This window comes from Erpetoichthys calabaricus, chromosome 9, assembly GCF_900747795.2.
Source record: "Erpetoichthys calabaricus chromosome 9, fErpCal1.3, whole genome shotgun sequence".
Classification (NCBI taxonomy): Eukaryota; Metazoa; Chordata; class Cladistia; order Polypteriformes; family Polypteridae; genus Erpetoichthys; species Erpetoichthys calabaricus.
The window spans coordinates 7,365,795-7,384,361 of NC_041402.2; the positions used below are offsets into that span (position 1 = coordinate 7,365,795).

General features: G+C 40.4%; 1 protein-coding gene across 1 annotated transcript in view; it reads left to right on the top strand.

The window, feature by feature from the left end:
• The window catches only part of LOC114657342 (adenylate kinase isoenzyme 1), a 250,686-nt gene that overhangs the window by 111,917 nt on the left and 120,202 nt on the right, over positions 1-18,567 (top strand). The window contains exons 4-6 of the mRNA XM_051931594.1: positions 1,093-1,265; positions 7,035-7,148; positions 15,398-15,589. Of these exons, the coding sequence (XP_051787554.1) occupies positions 1,093-1,265; positions 7,035-7,148; positions 15,398-15,589 (479 nt within the window). The remainder of the gene's footprint in view (positions 1-1,092; positions 1,266-7,034; positions 7,149-15,397; positions 15,590-18,567) is intronic.

Genomic DNA, 18,567 nt, shown 5'->3' on the forward strand with positions numbered 1-18,567 from the left:
TAGTGCCTTTCATATCTATCTATCTATCTATCTATCTATCTATCTATCTATCTATCTATCTATTATATGGTGCCTTTCATATCTATCTATTATATAGTGCCTTTCATCTCTATCTATCTATCTATTATATGGTGCCTTTCATCTCTATCTATGTATCTACTGTATCTATCTATTATATAGTGCCTTTCATATTTATCTTTCTATTATATAGTGCCTTTCATCTCTGTCTATCTATTATATGGTGCCTTTCATCTCTATCTATCTATCTATCTATCTATCTATCTATCTATCTATCTATCTATCTATTATATAGTGCCTTTCATATCTATTATATAGTGCCTTTCATCTCTATCTATCTATCTATCTATCTATCTATCTATCTATCTATCTATCTATCTATCTATCTATAATATAGTGCCTTTCATCTCTATCTATCTATTATATGGTGCCTTTCATCTCTATCTATTTATCTACTGTATCTATCTATTATATAGTGCCTTTCATATCTATTATATAGCGCCTTTCATCTCTATGTATCTACTGTATCTATCTATTATATAGTGCCTTTCATATCTATCTTTCTATTATATAGTGCCTTTCATATCTATCTATTATATAGTGCCTTTCATATCTATCTATTATATACTGCCTTTCATACCTATCCATCATTATATTGTAAATATTGAGTTTAAATGTCCTGTTGGTTTACCTTGTCGATCAGTGTGCCTATTAAGATTCTGCATTTTTTTTTTATAAATCACTAATAATAAAACGTTGATCCTGACCTTTCTAGATGTTTATCTTTTTTGAAAGTTTAATGGCAAGTAGGAAAATGTAAAACTTGTTTTATTGTTTCTTAGTACAGATTGTACTGAAACATCTTAAACTGTAATCTTAGTGCTCATAAATGATTAAACACGACACAATATTGAAACATTTGTGAGGTGTTAATGTTGATTTGAAAATGTTAAATATGAACCGTGGAGATTTATATGAGTATCTTTGATGTTTCTTTCAAACCAGTTAAGTTTTTGCATTGTTTCCAATTGAATGTCCATTTCATGTATAGTCTGTGCCTCTAATGCTCTTCAGGTGGTCCTGGCAGTGGTAAAGGCACCCAGTCCAGTAAGATGGCACAGCGTTATGGCTACACTTGCATTTCAGTGGGCGAAATCCTTCGCAATCAGCTGCTTCAACACGCCACCAGTGATAGAAAATGGGAACTTATTGCACAAATCATTGCCAATGGAGAGCTGGCGCCACAGGTACTCAGTTATTTCACTTGTGTTTTATGTGTATTTTATTAAAAGAATGAAACATGAGAAGTATTCCAGATGGTCATGATCACCTCCAATTTGTAGTTTGTAGTAGCCACTCCGTAGAGGATTCCATACCCTTTGCACTTCATGCAATCCTGGCACATATGGATAATAAAAACTGCTAAAGGAGAGACACATTTATAAAGTATAGCTCACACTTTTCTACCAAAAAAGTTGACCTCCATGGTGGAACTTCCTTGTACCTTCTAGAATTAGATTTAGGGCATCATGAGTAGCAGACCACGTCCTCCACACAGCCCCTCAATACAGGGGCTCCGCAGGGTCTTGCATGGCCATTCAACTGGAGACAAAAAGTTATTGCATTGAATTTTGTGACAAAATGCAAAATGTGGCCTTGTGTTATATGACATTACCACATGACTGAACTGAAACACCATATCGGATGATAACATCCTCTGTCAAAAGCAGGGAGTTAAGAATCTGAGTGAAAAGCTGACATATAACATGCCAAACCGGCTGCACTTTGGCAGAAGCGTCTGTTTAATGCTGTGCACACAACACTCAGACATCACAGCGTGAAAGAGGGCTGGGACCGCAACTTAATTTAGTGAGTCACATCATCTGATGAGTACAGCAAGTTGGACCACCGGTCCATACAGTAAATGCACCAGGATCTCCACTGGCTTGTTTTCAAATTGAACTCTATTGGGTCTGGAAAAGCACGGACAGGAGCTCTCATAACATCAAGACCCCATTGACTAATACTGATTCAGAAGTAGGAGAAGATGACAACACGGAAGAATGACTGCTTTTAACAGAAGTTCTCTAGCATGATGGAGTGACAGAGCAGCCTGATTTGAGCTCTTCTGGTCCCACCTATGTCTGGTGGGAGGTGAGGGACAAAGGCAGAACATGGCCTGTGTATTTTTTATTTTTTATACTGAATTGGGGATTTGTTCTGTTCTGTGTATTGTATTGTATTGACCCCCTTCTTTTTGACACCCACTGCACGCCCATCCTACCTGGAAAGGGGTCTCTCTTTGAACCGCCTTTCCTGAGGTTTCTTCCATTTTTTTCCCTTCTTACACAGTCAAGGCTGGGGGGCTGTCAAGAAGCAGGGCCTGTTAAAGCCCATTGCGGCACTTCTTGTGTGATTTTGGGCTACACAAAAATAAATTGCATTGTATTGTATGTGACCAAGAAAAGTTGGTGTGCCAACCGGGCCTACCTTGTTTAATCCAAACAAAAATAAAGCAACAGGCACACGACGGCACACGTGCATAAACATATGAGGCAATCACCTCACTGTCATCCTCTGGTGCCATTTAAAGATAAAGGCTTGTCAGGCTTTTGGGGGGCTCCAGTATGTTGGGTGCTCAGATCTAAAATGTGATGTCACTTCCACCTTCTGGGGTCATCCACTTCCACATCCACTATATATCTATCTGTAATATAGTACCTTTCATATCTATCTATATTATATAATGCCTTTCATATCTATTTATATTATGTAATGCCTTTCATATCTATTTATATTATATAGTGCCTTTCATATCTATCTAATATAGTGGCAACCCTTAACGGGAGGAGCCGAAAGAAGAAGAAGAAGACCGTATGAAGCCTGTTACACATCTTAATAAATGCAGACTCTCTCTGGAACCTTTATGTGGATGAGACTTTTTTGGAACCTTAAATGGTTCCCCTATGGCAGGGGTAGGCAACGTCAGTCCTGGAGAGCCGCAGTGGTTGCAGGTTTTTGTTCCAACCCAGTTTCTTAATGAGCAATCAAGATCTAGATGGAGAACTTCTGGCTGCTTTGTCTTTTACATCTTATTACTAAATAAGGAGCCATTAACACACTGAATGCAGCTGTTTAAGATTGAAATAAGCAATTAAGGGCGGGGAGACTTAACAAGCGAGACCACTAAAATGAAGCATCAAACTATCACTTAAGCAATAAGTGTTTCATCAGCAATAATTGATTGCTCATTAAGAAACTGGGTTGGAACAAAAACCTGCAACCACTGCGGCTCTCCAGGACTGACATTGCCTACCCCTGCCCTATGGCATCGCTCTGAAGAGCTGCTCTGGCACCTTCATTTGAAAGAGTGTATGTCGAGTGCTGTTTTATGTGATTTCTGAGGTCGGTGGTCACCAATATGATACTTCTGATATTTGATTCTTTACTGGGGGTCCTGGTCCTCTGAAAACCACTCCCAGAAGGTCACTGATTACGAATCTAGTGTTGTTTTTGATTTTTGCTTTGCGCCCTCTACCAGCTGTAACAGTGGTGGCTCTGAGTCTAGGGATCTGCACTGGCAATCGGAAGGTTGCCGGTTCGAATCCCGTAAATGCCAATAGGGACTCTGCTCTGTTGGGCCCTTGAGCAAGGCCCTTAACCTGCAATTGCTGAGCACTTTGAATAGTGAGAAAAGAGCTATATAAATGCAAAGAATTTCGTCTGTGGGGAAGGAACGAAAGCTTCAGATTCGTCAAAAATTTCGATCTCTGGATCTCGATGTCTTAGGGTCCCCTGATACTGAAAGCATTGATATCTCGATGATGGATGCATGTGTGTCACTGTGTCACAGTTTCTTGCCAGTTTAGAGCTAAAACGGCTGGACGAAAAAATACGTAACTCGAAATTTAAGATGACGATGTGCTGATTAGTTTTTGAGCCAAATCGTGCAAGAGAAAGAGGCCCTCGAGAGGAACTGTCAAATACCGTAATTCTGCAATTAATTATATATTCTTCTCATCAGTTGCTATCGAAATGACCTATTATTTTATGATCAGAAAGATCAGCATCAGAGCGGTAAATAATTGCTGACATGTTGTAGAATAGTTCGGCTAACTTGGTTCCCAGGGCACAAAGCCTACTGACACTCATGTCTGAATTTTTTTTTTCCTGTTACAATCACAAATATTTAATTCTTAAACATTACATTGCAGCACACATTGTAATATTTCAAATATTGGTCACAGCTAATCCTGTTTATTATGTTCTTCTTCCTCATGATGTCCTGTATATCATTACATTGAATTTGAGCAGTTTACGTTAATTCTGACTTTTTTCTGTTATTTTAGTATTCGTGTTGATGATGTCATTGTAAAGATTACAGCACTGCTGGCAGCCGTAAGGTTTTAACAACGGTGAATTCTTACAATTGTTAACGTCTTTTTGCTTTGCGCCCTCCCCCAACATAACCAATCGTCTATGGGAGAGGAGCAAAGGCGTTAGATTCATCAAATATTTCGATCTTCGGTTTTCGACATTTTAGGGTCCCCTGATATCGTAAACATCGATGTCTTGATGATGGGTGTGTGTGTGTGTCTGTCTATGTGTGTCACAGTTTCTCAAGGATCGTCTGGAGCAGGGGTGTCGAACTCCAGTCCTGAAGGGCCGCAGTGGCTGCTGGTTTTCATTCTAACCATCTTCTTCATCAGTGGCCAGTTGTTTGCTGCTAATTAACTTCTTTTGCCTTTGTTTTAATTAACTTGACTCCGACCCCTTAGTTGTTTCTTTTTCCTTAATTAAGAGCCAAACAATAATGAGACACAAAACAAGCTGCCACATCACCAGCTAACCACATTATTTGAACATAAAGAAAGGTGAGGGTCTCAGTAAGGTTGATCTCCGAGGTCACCAAAACATTTTGACGCCGTTCTTAGAAAAAACAGAAAATCAACCGTTTTGGAAATCTCTGCTGTGGCAGAATGAGAGCAGCAATGAGCCGTGGAATTAAATGATGGGTTTAATTAACAACAAGAATTGGCTTCTCATTAAGGAACTGGTTGGAGTGAAATTGGTTGGAGTTTGATATTCCAGTTTAGCTGGTCATCTGTTGGCTCGTTTCACATCTCATATCTCATTTCTGTTTGGCTGCCATTTAATGTACAGCCATGGTTTTCATACTGTGGTACGCTTACCACTGGTGGTACTTCAAGTCATGCCAAGTGGTACTCATGTGGTCCTTTATTTTCCACGAATCGATGTTGCTAGAATGCCAATATGTTGCATATAATCATATATAGTATAAGTATACTACTGTAAATGCGTGGAATACTCCAAGCCAGCTTTTATTAGCGCGGGCACCCATTTCCTTAATTAGTTTAATATCACTTTAATGTCATAATTATAGTCATTATAGTGATTATAGTGACTTTTTCTTCAAAACAACACGGGCGTAAATTAACGATTCATTGACAGTAGTACTTCAGTTTACTCGCAGAGTGGTACTTGTTCAAAAAAGTTTGAAAACCGTGGATGTAGAGGACTGAATCCTTAAAATCAGGGCAATTAAAATGAAGGGGAAAGGAGTTAATTAGCTGTGAAAACTGGACACTGATTAGGAAAAGGATTAGAATGATAACCTACAGCCACCGCGGCCCTCCAGGCCTGGAGTTCCACACCTGTGGTCTAGAGTTAAAATGGCTGGATGGAAAAATACGAAACTCGAAACTTAAGCCTGTGATGAGATGACGATGTGCCGATTTAGTTTTTGAGCCAAATTGTGCAAGAGAAAGAGGCCCTCGAGAGGAACCGTCAAATTCCGTAATTCTGCAATTAATCATAAATTCTTCTCATCAATTGCTATCGTAATGACCTATTTAATCAGAAAGATCAGAGTGGTAAATAATTACTGAAATCTTAGTTCGGGTAGCTTGGTTCCAAGGGGCGCAAAGCCTACTGACACTCACGTCTAAATTTTTTTTTTCCTAATACAATTGCAAATATTTAATTCTTAAACATTACATTGATTGTTGCACACATTGTAATATTTCAGATCTATATCATTACATTGAATTGCTGAGGTTTACACTAATTCTGACTTTTTGCTGTTATTTCAGAATTAGTGTTGATGATGTCATTGTACACAATACAATACAATTTATTTTTGTAGAGCTCAAAATCACACAAGAAGTGCCGCAATGGGCTTTAACAGGCCCTGCCTTTTGAGAGCCCCCCAGCCTTGACTCTCTATGAAGACAAGGAAAAACTCCCGAGGGTAAAAAAAAAAAAAAATGGAAGAAACCTCGGGAAAAGCAGTTCAAAGAGAGACCCCCTTCCAGGTAGGTTGGGCGTGCAGTGGGTGTCAAAAAGAAAGGGGTCAATACAACACAATACAATACACAGAACAAAACAAATCTTCAATACAGTATAAAAATAAAAATATTACAAGTATGGAGCAGAATTTAACAGTAGATGATATCACATAATATGATTTGGATTTGAAAGGTTACAGTGCTGCTGGCAGCGTCCGGCTACTAATCCCCACTATTCTCTGCTGTCTTTTCTGTGGTGGTGCAAGGGACCACGCTGCCCCCCTGTGTTAATGGATTGAATGACGGGTGTCACAGATGTCCACATGACATACATCGTCAATTTCTTCCATGTGAAGCCTGAAAACCATAAGGACTAATTTAGAACATCTGTATTAGGTAGAATGCCCAGTGGGGGCCGGGTGGTCCCTTGGCATTGGATCCCCTGCAGCTTTTTTTTTCCCTCCAGCCTAACTGTAGTTTTTTTTTGTTTTGTTCTGTCCTCCTGACCATTTGACTTTACCCTTTTTCTGTATAAGAGTCTTGCCTGATCTTGCTTGCTTATGTTTCATATTCACTTCCTTTTATTTCATTTTGTAAAGCACTTTGAGGTACATTGTATGAAAATGTTGTTGTTTTTAATCATTTGAAGTGTCATGAATGCACGCTTTAACTGTGTTTTCCTTCCTTTAATATTGTATCATGTTATAGGAGACAACGATCGAAGAACTGAAGCACCAGTTCATCAAAAATCCCGATGCCAAGGGTTTTGTGGTGGACGGCTTTCCGCGGGAGATAGCGCAGGCGTTCACCTTTGAGGAACAGGTAAATAAATGCTGTCGGACCACCGTGAACCGTCAATGGTGAATGCACATATAAAGACCACTGGACAGCGTAATTCGAGAAAAGCCTTTTAACCACCCAGCCTGCTTATGTGGCTATTGCTAGTAGTGTTGCAGCTTTTTATACACTGATGTCTTGAACGATGGCCTTTGGGAAGAAGTACAGCCAGGCCAGCGTCTTCTCACTTATTCCAGCCTTAAGGAAACTTCCTATATAAGTTTGCAGCAATCATCAAACTATCCATCCATCCATTTTCCAACCCGCTGAATCCGAACACAGGGTCACGGGGGGTCTGCTGGAGCCAATCCCAGCCAACACAGGGCACAAGGCAGGAACCAATCCCAGGCAGGGTGCCAACCCACCGCAGGACACACACAAACACACCCAAACACCAAGCACACACTAGGGCCAATTTAGAATCACCAATCCACCTAACCTGCATGTCTTTGGACTATGGGAGGAAACCGGAGTGCCCGGAGGAAACCCACGCAGACACGGGGAGAACATGCAAACTCCACGCAGGGAGGACCCGGGAAGCAAACCCAGGTCTACTTACTGCGAGGCAGCAGCGCTGCCCACTGTGCCACCGTGCCGCCCCACATCAAACTACACTGCTGTAAAAGTGCACAGAGTCAGGTGTGAGGATAGCTAAGGCCCGTAAAGACATCATAACATTAAAGCTCGGGAGCTCTTTGGACCCACCATGCTGATCAGTAATCTCCTCTTGCTGGATGAACTTAAGCTTATAGGAATTACCTTTTGTTTTCGCTTTAGTTCTCCATACTTGACTTTTTCCACTTTGTTTAATTTCTTTATAGTTTTTAAAATGTTGTATTTTTTTTTTTTATTCTGCACCTTGTATCATTACTTTGTAAAACATTTATTGGACCTCTTTTTCCTTTCTGAGACTGAAGTACTGTCCATCCATCCAGTTTTCCTGTCCTCACAGCGTTGATGCTGCCACCACCCTGCTTCACTGTGAGAATGGTGTCATCAGGGCGATGGGAAGAGTTAGGTTTGTGACAAAAATGGCGTTTCCCATGATGTCCAAAAAGTTCAATTCTAAGTTTTGTCTGACCAGAGGACCTTCTTCTATGTGTTTGAGGAGTCCACTACATTCTGTTTTCGTTTTAAATCATGGCTTTTTTTCTGACCACTTTTCCGTGAAGCCCCGTGGAGTGTACGGCTTAAAGTGGTCCTATGGACAGTGTAAGAAAAGACACAAAACCACATGAATGAGTTGGGGATCCACCTAACCCCCCCGTATACTTGAAAACCCAGGTGTGAAAAATACGTCTGTACAGACAGGAGTCCAAGACACAACTGAGGAGATTACAAAATGGCCGTCATTGAAAACAGGAAGTGATGTAATGGTAGAGTGGCATCCTGGGACTGGAAATGACATCAGGAGTTAGGTGGGTTCTTGAGACCGGAAAATGGGAAGTACTGTTAGGCTGTCTTCAGGGAATCCGTGTTAGAAAGAGTTAGAGGAGGGTGCCATCCCCTGGTCCGGCGGGAACACGCACTTCATCTGAGCTCATGAACTGCCTTCTAATCGCACGTGTGTGACAATGACAACATTGTGGATCCCTGCAGCTCCTTCAGTGTCCTCCTTGGTGTTTCAGTTGCACCTCTGGTGCCCAGCCTGTAAGTTTTGGTGGGCGTTCTTCTCTTGTGAGGTTGGTAGTGGCACCATATTCTTTCCATTTTGTTATAATGGTTTTATTGCTGCTCTGTGGGATATATACAGTACTGTGCAAAAGATTTTGGGCAGGTGTGAAAAAATGCTGTAAACAAAGAATGCTTTCAAAAATGGAAGTGTTAATCATTTATTTTCATCAATCAACAAAATGCAGTGAATGAACAAAAGAGAAATCAAATCAATATTTGGTGTGACCACCCTTTGCCTTCAAAACAGCATCAATTCTTCTAGGTACACTTGCACACAGTTTTTGAAGGAACTCGGCTGGTAGGTTGTTCCAAACATCTTGGAGAACTAACCACAGATCTTCTGTGGATGTAGGCTTCCTCACATCCTTCTGTCTCTTCATGTAATCCCAGACACACTCGATGATGTTGAGATCAGGGCTTTGTGGGGGCCATACCATCACTTCCAGGACCAGATAGTTCTTAACACTAGAATTACCAGAGCCTACGAAAAAACTCGTAAATCAGCCCCACCTTAAATCGCGTCTTAAAGCCGTTTGCACATCTCCGCCAGAGTCTTTTGTCATCTAAATGTGCTGATAAACAAAAGCTACTAGCAGCCAGCTATTCCATCCCCCCACCGACTTAGAATGAACTTCTCCTAGCTCATGCCTTGCCTTGATTTGATTATTTGGGATTGAAGTGGAGTTTTAGAGTGGAAATAATTCGAGCGTTATTTGGAATACACGCATTTCATGTGTGTTCCGTTTCTACAGTATAGTAGTCTGTGCAAACACATTTTTAAAACAGAAACGTTTTTCATATTCTAATAGTAAATGACAAAATGTAGGCATAAACTATATAACGTATGAAGCCTGAAGTCCATATATCAAAGAAACACTTTCACAAAAGGTACAAATGAGAGAACACGTGCGCTTTTATTCAAAAATATAACTGCACAAAAAAAAAAGCCGCGTTAGCATGCCACATTGACACTCTTGCTGCATCCGCCGCGGTGGCGTAATGGTATCAGTTCCTGACTGGGAATCAGAGGGTGGCGAGTTCGATCCCGCACAGCTCCACTTCGAGAAGTGAACTGCTCTTATTCTTACAATTTTAGAATAACAACATAAATTTGATTTCAGTCTGTAACAGCCGGTGTAACTTATGATACTGGTAAAGGTTAGCTTTTTTTTTTTTTTTTTTTTTTAATTCACTTTTCATTCTTGCAGTCGATGCATACTAACGCCCCCCCCCCCAAAAGGGTTCTGACACATAAACACTGGCAAAGCTGCCTTCTTCGTATCTCACCGTGACTTGATTTTCTTTTTATTCAGTGTTATTGAGTGTTCCTACCAGTCCCCACATGTTGCTATATGCTGTTTCTTTTGTAATCCAGGACATGCAGAGGAGAGAATGATTTCACATTATTTATGCTGTTTTCACATAAAATTTTCACACCTGGGGGGTATTTTTCGTACGTGGATTACTCGCTTAGCCGGATGTAATTGTTGATGATTTGGCCTGATCCTGATCTGTCGGTTTTTTGAAACTCTTGCTGGAAGTGTTGTCATAGCAACACATCCAAATCCGCAAACCTGCTCGGAGCAGGTTTGTTCTGCGTAAACAAGGATTAGTTTACACACGTGATCAGTGACGGTGTGGAAATCATCCAGTCAGGGCTTCGCCGTTCATGAATGAGCGACCAATTGATATCGGTGCGCAAATTATATGAAGAGAATTTCATATAAAGAGGGTTTTGCGCGATCGGCAAGATCCTTTATTGCCCCCGGAGGAAATTCTGTACGAAAGATACCGCTTTAGCCGAGGGGGAATATTGTACCTGAAAGATTTATTAGCACCTTATATTCGAAGTCAAACTCGGCGATGTCGGGCTCTCACAACCACACAGACAGTATGCATTGCTTTGAGGTTTCTTGCAAGCGGCACTTTTTTATATACTGTAGGCGATGCGGAACATCTATCGAAAAGTGCAGTTTGCCAGGCAATTCATAAAGTCTGTTTGGCTCTGAAACATTTCCTTCAGGTTTTCATAGTGTTTCCTGGACACCTGCGTGTGCAGACAATAAAAGAGGTGTTTCATGCCATTGCAGGTAGGTAATACACAGGCTAAAACACCCACAGTTCCATAAAGAATCCCACAATCAGCCTAACATTCTCATTACCAGGATTTCCAAATGTGATTGGGGCACATGGGACTGATCAGAGTGGAGTTTGATCAAACATTATTTGGAAAATGTACCTCTCCTCCTGATGAATAATCAGACACAGTGTCTTCATCAAATATTTGACCTTCGTCAATATCTCGTTGGTCAGACACAGGTTCAAGGGATATGACATTCCCTGCAACTGACCCAACAAAAAAGAGGGCTACATGGAACATACCTATGGCACACAAGGAGGACAAATATATGCAATGACCATCCTTTACCTGAAATGAAGTGACTACTGCATCCTGCCACTGGTTCTGAGGAGGAGCTTCCCCCTGGAATGCCTCAGAAACAGGGCGATGGGCATTTTGCTGGAGAGCCAACTCTTCTGCAGGGGGTTAGGTCTGGACCGCGTGGACCTCCACCTGTTTTTTGCTTGTCTGCCTCCTTATTAGCTTTAGAATTAATGTTTTTTATATTATATATGATTCTTTATGTCAACAATTCTTTAAATAGTTATATACCAATATTTACCAGTTTGAAGTATATTCTTGTACTTCACTTTAACCTGTTCCCATGTTCTCCTTGTGCTCACGTTTGATCTGGAATTATGACATATTAAATAATAATTAATCTGATACATAGGAAATGAAACGCTGCATTCACTAAGTACAATGTACACTACTTAGCGTTTAATTTTTTCGGCCACTTTTTGCCAGCCATCTTTTCTGGTTTGGGCTGCTTTTGCAGTGTTACCCCTTGTGTATATTAAATCTGGAAATTCTTCGTGTCCTTCGAATAAAAGGTCTTGCGCCGCGTGTGTGAAAAAAAAATGCGCCCGTTCTTTCGTCATTTTGTTACAGCCTATCAAAGACTTGCTGATCATGTTTTCTAGACTCAGTATATATGGGCTTTTCAATCAGCGCAGGCACGCGCATTCATCTCGTATGATTAGATCCAGCTAGACTAATCTAATACACGGCTGCGTTTGAAAAACCGACTTATCTGGATGAGTTTCACTGGCATTAACTCATTCAAGATGAGGCACCTGATCTCGGATGGTTTAAGCAACGTACGAAAAATACCGCCCAGATCTGACACTGTTCGTTTTCAAATAATATTGCATTAGTGCGATGAAGTTTTCACATATATTGTCTCTTTCAGGTGTGAAATAGAAACCACAGCATAGAGAGAAGTGAGTACATTGCTTCTTACAGGAAAAGGTGATGGAAAAAGTGCATTGGTACGAGAATGCAGTCACGAGTATACTGCAGAGCTATAGCACGTCTTTATGTGAAAACAGCATAAATAATGTGAAATCATTCTCTCCTCTGCATGTCCTGGAGTACAAAAAAAAAGCATATAGCAACATGTGGGGACTGGTAGGAACACTCAATAACACTGAATAAAAAGAAAATCAAGTCACGGTGAGATACGAAGAAGGCAGCTTTGCCAGTGTTTATGTGTCAGAACCCTTTTGGGGGGGGGGGGGGGGGCGTTAGTATGCATCGACTGCAAGAATGAAAAGTGAATTAAAAAAAAAAAAAAGCTAACCTTTACCAGTATCATAAGTTACACCGGCTGTTACAGACTGACATCAAATTTATGTTGTTATTCTAAAATTGTAAGAATAAGAGCAGTTCATTTCTCAAAGTGGAGCTGTGCGGGATCGAACTCGCCACCCTCTGATTCCCAGTCAGGAACTGATACCATTACGCCACCGCGGCAGATGCAGCAAGAGTGTCAATGTGGCATGCTAACGCGGCTTTTTTTTTTTGTGCAGTTATATTTTTGAATAAAAGCGCACGTGTTCTCTTATTTGTACCTTTTGTGAAAGTGTTTCTTTGATATATGGACTTCAGGCTTCATATGTTATATAGTTTATGCCTACATTTTGTCATTTACTATTAGAATATGAAAAACGTTTCTGTTTTAAAAATGTGTTTGCACAGACTACTATACTGTAGAAACGGAACACACATGAAATGCGTGTATTCCAAATAACGCTCGAATTATTTCCACTCCAAAACTCCACTTCAATGCCAAATAATCAAATCAAGGCAAGGCATGAGCTAGGAGAAGTTCATTCTAAGTTGGTGGGAGGATGGAATAGCTGGCTGCTAGTAGCTTTTGTTTATCAGCACATTTAGATGACAAAAGACTCTGGCGGAGATGTGCAAACGGATTTAAGACACGATTTAAGGTGGGACGGATTTACGAGTTTTTTCGTAGGCTCTGGTAATTCTAGTGTTAATGACTTTGGCTATATGTTTGGGGTCATTGTCCTGCTGCAAAATAAATTTGGGACCAATCATACGCCTCCCTGATGGTATTGCATGATAGATAAGTATCTGCCTGTATTTCTCAGCATTGAGAACACCATTAATCCTGACCAAATCTCCAACTCCATTTGCAGAAATGCAGCCCCAAACGTTCAAGGAATCTCCACCATGCTTCACTGTTGCCTGCAGACACTCATTATTGTACCGCTCTCCAGCCCTTCAACAAACAAACTGCCTTCTGCTACAGCCAAATATTTCAAATTTTGACTCATCAGTCCAGAGCACCTGCTGCCGTTTTTCTGCACCCCAGTTCCTATGTTTTCGTGCATACTTGAGTCGCTTGGCCTTGTTTCCATGTCGGAGGTATGGCTTTTTGGCTGCAACTCTTCCATGAAGACCACTTCTGGCCAGACTTCTCCGGACAGTAGATAGGTATACCTGGGTCCCACTGGTTCCTGCCAGTTCTGAGCTGATGGCACTGCTGGACATCTTCCGATTTCGAAGGGTAATAAGTGTGATGTGTCTTTCATCTGCTGCACTAAGTTTCCTTGGCCGACCACTGCGTCTACGATCCTCAACGTTGCCCGTTTCTTTGTGCTTCTTCAAAAGAGCTTGAACGGCACATCTTGAAACCCCAGTCTGCTTTGAGATCTTTGTCTGGGAGAGACCTTGCTGATGCAGTAGAACTACCTTGTGTCTTGTTGCTGTGCTAAATCTTGCCATGACATGAAACTGTCTTCACAACCTCACCTTGGTAGCAGAGTTTGGCTGTTCCTCACCCAGTTTGAAGCCTCCTACACAGCTGTTTCTGTTTCAGTTCATGACTGTGTTTCAACCTACGTGTGACATTGATGATCATTAGCATCTGTTTGGTAGAATTGGTTGATCAGACACCTGACTAGAATCCTACAAAATCCCTGACTTTGTGCAAGTGGACCTATAAGAACTGATGCTGGTTTGAAGGCAAAAGGTAGGAACACCAAATATTGATTTGATTTAGATTTCTCTTTTGTTCGCTCACTTTGCATTTTGTAAACTGATAACAATAAACAATCATTATTTATATTTCTGAAAGCATTCTTTGTTTACAGCATTTTTTGACACCTGCCTAAAACTTTTGCACAGTACTGTATATATATATATATTTTTTTTTTTCTCACCCAATCCTGACCTTTACGTCACCACAACTTTGTGACCTGTTTGGAGAGCTCCTTGGTCTTCATGTTGTTTGCTTAGTGGTGTTTCAGAATTGGGGGGGCCCTTTAGAACAGGACATCATGTGACAGATCATGTGACACTTGGATTACACACGAGTGGACCCTCATCAGCTAATGATGTGATCCCTGAAGTTCATTGGTTGCACCTGATCTTGAGGGGTTTCATAGCAAAGGGGTCGACTATATAAACACTGCACAACTTTTCAGTTGTTGCATGTTTTTTTTTTTTTTTTTTTTATAAATATTGTGGCCGGGAGTAGGAGTGACAGGATGGGCAGAAAAGTTTGGACACCAACTGGGTTGTCCCATTTAATGCAATGAGTCCCAACACAAAATGTGCCTTAAGGTGACAAAGAGAACTGGCACTCGAACACAAAACAACAAAAAAGATGAGCTCTTTGACTTTGAGGGGATAAAAGGGTCCTTTTTAGGAGAGAATGGCACCTCCTTCCGGCCAGCCGGGGTACTTTATAGTGTGTGCACTGGAAGGGGCGGAGCTAAGTGCCCTCACTGGGCGGTTTCTCGCAGCGGCAGGAAGAGAAGAAGAAGAGAACATTGGCTACAGCACCCCCTCTCACCCTGGGGGGGTGGATCATATTTCTCGATCGAACCCGTCGGGAGGTCCTCCGATGCACATATGTAAAAAAGCACAAGGTATTTTATTTTCATTCCACTTCAGCAATTTGGCTTATACTGTTAAGTCCGTTACAATTAAATCCAAATAAAAGTCCTGATTATAATGTGACAGCACAGGACGAACACTGAGGGAGGGGGCTGAATACTTTTGCAAGGAACTGAATTTTCAACATATTTCCAATAGCTCACTTCTCATTTAAAGTAGTCCTATGCTGTATCTGTTTTCACAGACCCATATCTTTCACACGTAAACATTTTACTTCATGTCTCTCTAACAGATTGGATCACCCGATCTTGTGGTGTTTCTCGCTTGCTCAAGCACTGAACTTCGTGAGCGCCTGGAGAGGAGAGCTGCTCAACAGGGACGTCCAGATGACAACACTCACGCCATTGAGAGGCGGCTGGACACCTTCAAACAGAACATTAGCCTTATTGCAAAATACTACCAGGAGAGGGCCCTGATTGTGCGTGTAAGTACATGCTGTAGTATTAGAACGCTGTACCCGTGAAACTCCATGTCTGTCTGCCTGTCTGTCTCCCCTAGATCTGTTTTATTTTTAAAGGAGAAGGTTACTGGCCCAATGAACTATACAACACAAAGCATGGCTGCACCATAGCTCCATTATTCCAGTAACGCACAAGTAACATTTGTAGTGTACTATGTAATGCACATGTCTGTAATATAAGCTATTTGGTATGGGGTTTTTAAAAGCAGTGTTAATGTTTATGATGCACCATCTGTTGCAATGATAATCGCAATGCATATATCTGTTATGCCAATTTCATATTGGATTCATAAAAGCAGTGTTAATATTTGTAATGTGTCATCTGTTGGAGTGACAAATGCAATGTGGTTTATTACTACACTAGCTGTGCTACCTTTCTAAGATTGATCAAAATCTAAGTAATCAATTTACACCTCAGCATTAACATTTGCAGTGCTCCATGCAATGCCTATGTCTCTGTTATATACCAATTGATATGGGGTTTTTAAATGCAGTTTTAATGTTTGCTATGCACCGTGTGTTGGAGTAACAAATGCAATTAATTTTATTACTATAAATATTTATAATGAACCGTCTGTTAGAATGACAAATGCAATGCATATGTCTGTTAGATGCCATTTGGTATGGGTTTCGTAAAAATAGTGTTAATATTTGTAATGTTCCATCTGTTGGAATGGCATATGCAATGTATTTTATTACTACACTAGCTGTGCTACCCATCTAAGATGAATCAAAATCTAGGTACCGTATTTACTCGTGTACCATGCGCCCTCGTGTAAGACGCACACCCTAATTTTTACAAAGAAAATCACGAAAAAAATTTGCCCCGTGTACGACGCGCGTTGTGATTGTATAGGAAGAGTTTAGGGCATGTTTTCTACTAAATGTCCTTTTTATTGCATGACGAATGAGAGAGAGCGAGAGAGAGAGAGAACGAACAAGAGAGCCCAAGCAGAAGAAGTAAACATTACAGAAAAAAATTTCCTCATGTATGACGTGCACCTGATTTTCTAATGCTAATTTTCAGGAAATAATGTGCGCGTGGTACACGGGTAAATACAGTAATTGGCTTTAATGCAGTGCATCATGCAGTGCATACAGTATGTCTCTGTTATAAGCCATTTGGTATGGGCTTAATAAAAGCAGTGTTAATGTTTGTGACGTGCCATCTGTTGCAATGACTAATGCAATGCATTTTATTAAGACATATATTTGTGATGTGCCATTTGTTCGAATGACAAATGCAATTCACATGTCTCTATCATATGCCATTTGGTATGGGATTCATAAAAGCAGTGTTAATGTTTGTAATGTGCCATCTGTTGGAATGAAAAATGCAGTGCATTTTGTTACTACTCTAGCTTTCCTAACCGTCTAAGATGGATTGAAATCTAGGTAATCAACATAATTAAAATGTCACTGTTATATGCCATTTGGTATGGCATTCATAAAAGTAGTGTTATTGTTTGTAATGTGCCATCTGTTGGAATTAAAAATGCAGTACATTTTGTTACTACTCTAGCAGTGCTACCCGTCTAAGATGGATTGAAATCTAGGTAATCAGTGTAATTATACACTGCCATTTGGTATGGGATTTCTAAAAAAAAAAGAAAAAAAAGTGAAGCGCCATCTGTTGGAATGAAAGAGACACAGCAACCAATTGGACACACAGATAGACATATAGGCACTTATCCTTTTAAGTTGGATAATTCAAAAATCTTGGATATATCCCTTCTCCTAAAAAATACTCACAGTCACTACTTCTTCACTGATTTGCTCTTCACAGTAGATCTTTAGCTCCCATGACAGATCTACTTCTTCCTCCCCCAGACTCTTCCATGCTTTAGCTCATACCCCTTCTAGTCTCGTTGCCTTCCCATTCTTCATTCTTTCCAATGCCTATTTCACTTCTTCCCTACTTATCTCTGTTGTTACACTCTTTACTTGGTACTCCATCTTCATATAAACAGTGGAACCTGCGTTAAAGTCCCATGGCCACAGGTATGTGAGTGCCGTGCCGGGATGAAATGCAATTAGTTAGCAGTGAGCCGTGCTACCCGTCTAAGATGGGTTGAAATCTAAGTAATTAGTTGTGGTTCCTCGGTGTTAACATTTGCAGTGCTCCATCTACTGGAATGTACTATGTAATGCGCATCATAATAAAATGCATTGTATTTGTTGTTTCAACAGATGGTGCTTTAGAAATGCTTGTTGTAATAAAATGCATTACTGCAAAGCTTGTGATTTGTCATCTGCTGGAATGGCAGGGACATAGCAGCCATAGGGAGACACAGATACACAGACATTTGTCCTTTAGTGAATGCTGATTGGATGGATTCAGTTACAGTCAGAAATACCGCAGTTATGTTTGACGTGAATAAAGTCCAATTACCTTTCAAAATCTTTGTCCTAAAACTTTTCAGTCCTGTCTAGCTGTTTGATAAATTACTACCCAATAATCAACTGATTCATCTTGCGAAAGCCATTCATTATCAGTTTTATTGATTAAAGCCGCTGAGTTTCATCAGCATACAAATAAAGATTAAAATTCTTTTTCTGCATGACATCTCCTAATGTCCGCATATAAAATATCGAAAGCCAAACGAGTATTGTCATGAATCCTCTATAAATATTGACCGAGAGCAACAATGTACTAAACATTCACTTCCAGACCTGTGGAGTAGAATGATATCCAAGTTGGTTCAAAATCCTTAAAGCCGAACGATCCGAGGATATTGGTGTATCACTTATTGTGGAAGACAAGGTAGGGCCGCTCCTGCGCTCTCACTGGAGGTAAAGCAACATGGAGTTTGTGTTTATAACTAAGATTGTCCTTGTGGAGTTTTGGAACAAAATGGTAAATAGGTCAATTTGACCTTAAGTTTATTAAATAATAATAATCTGATTTCTTTACATTTATACTGCATTTTTCTTACTACTCA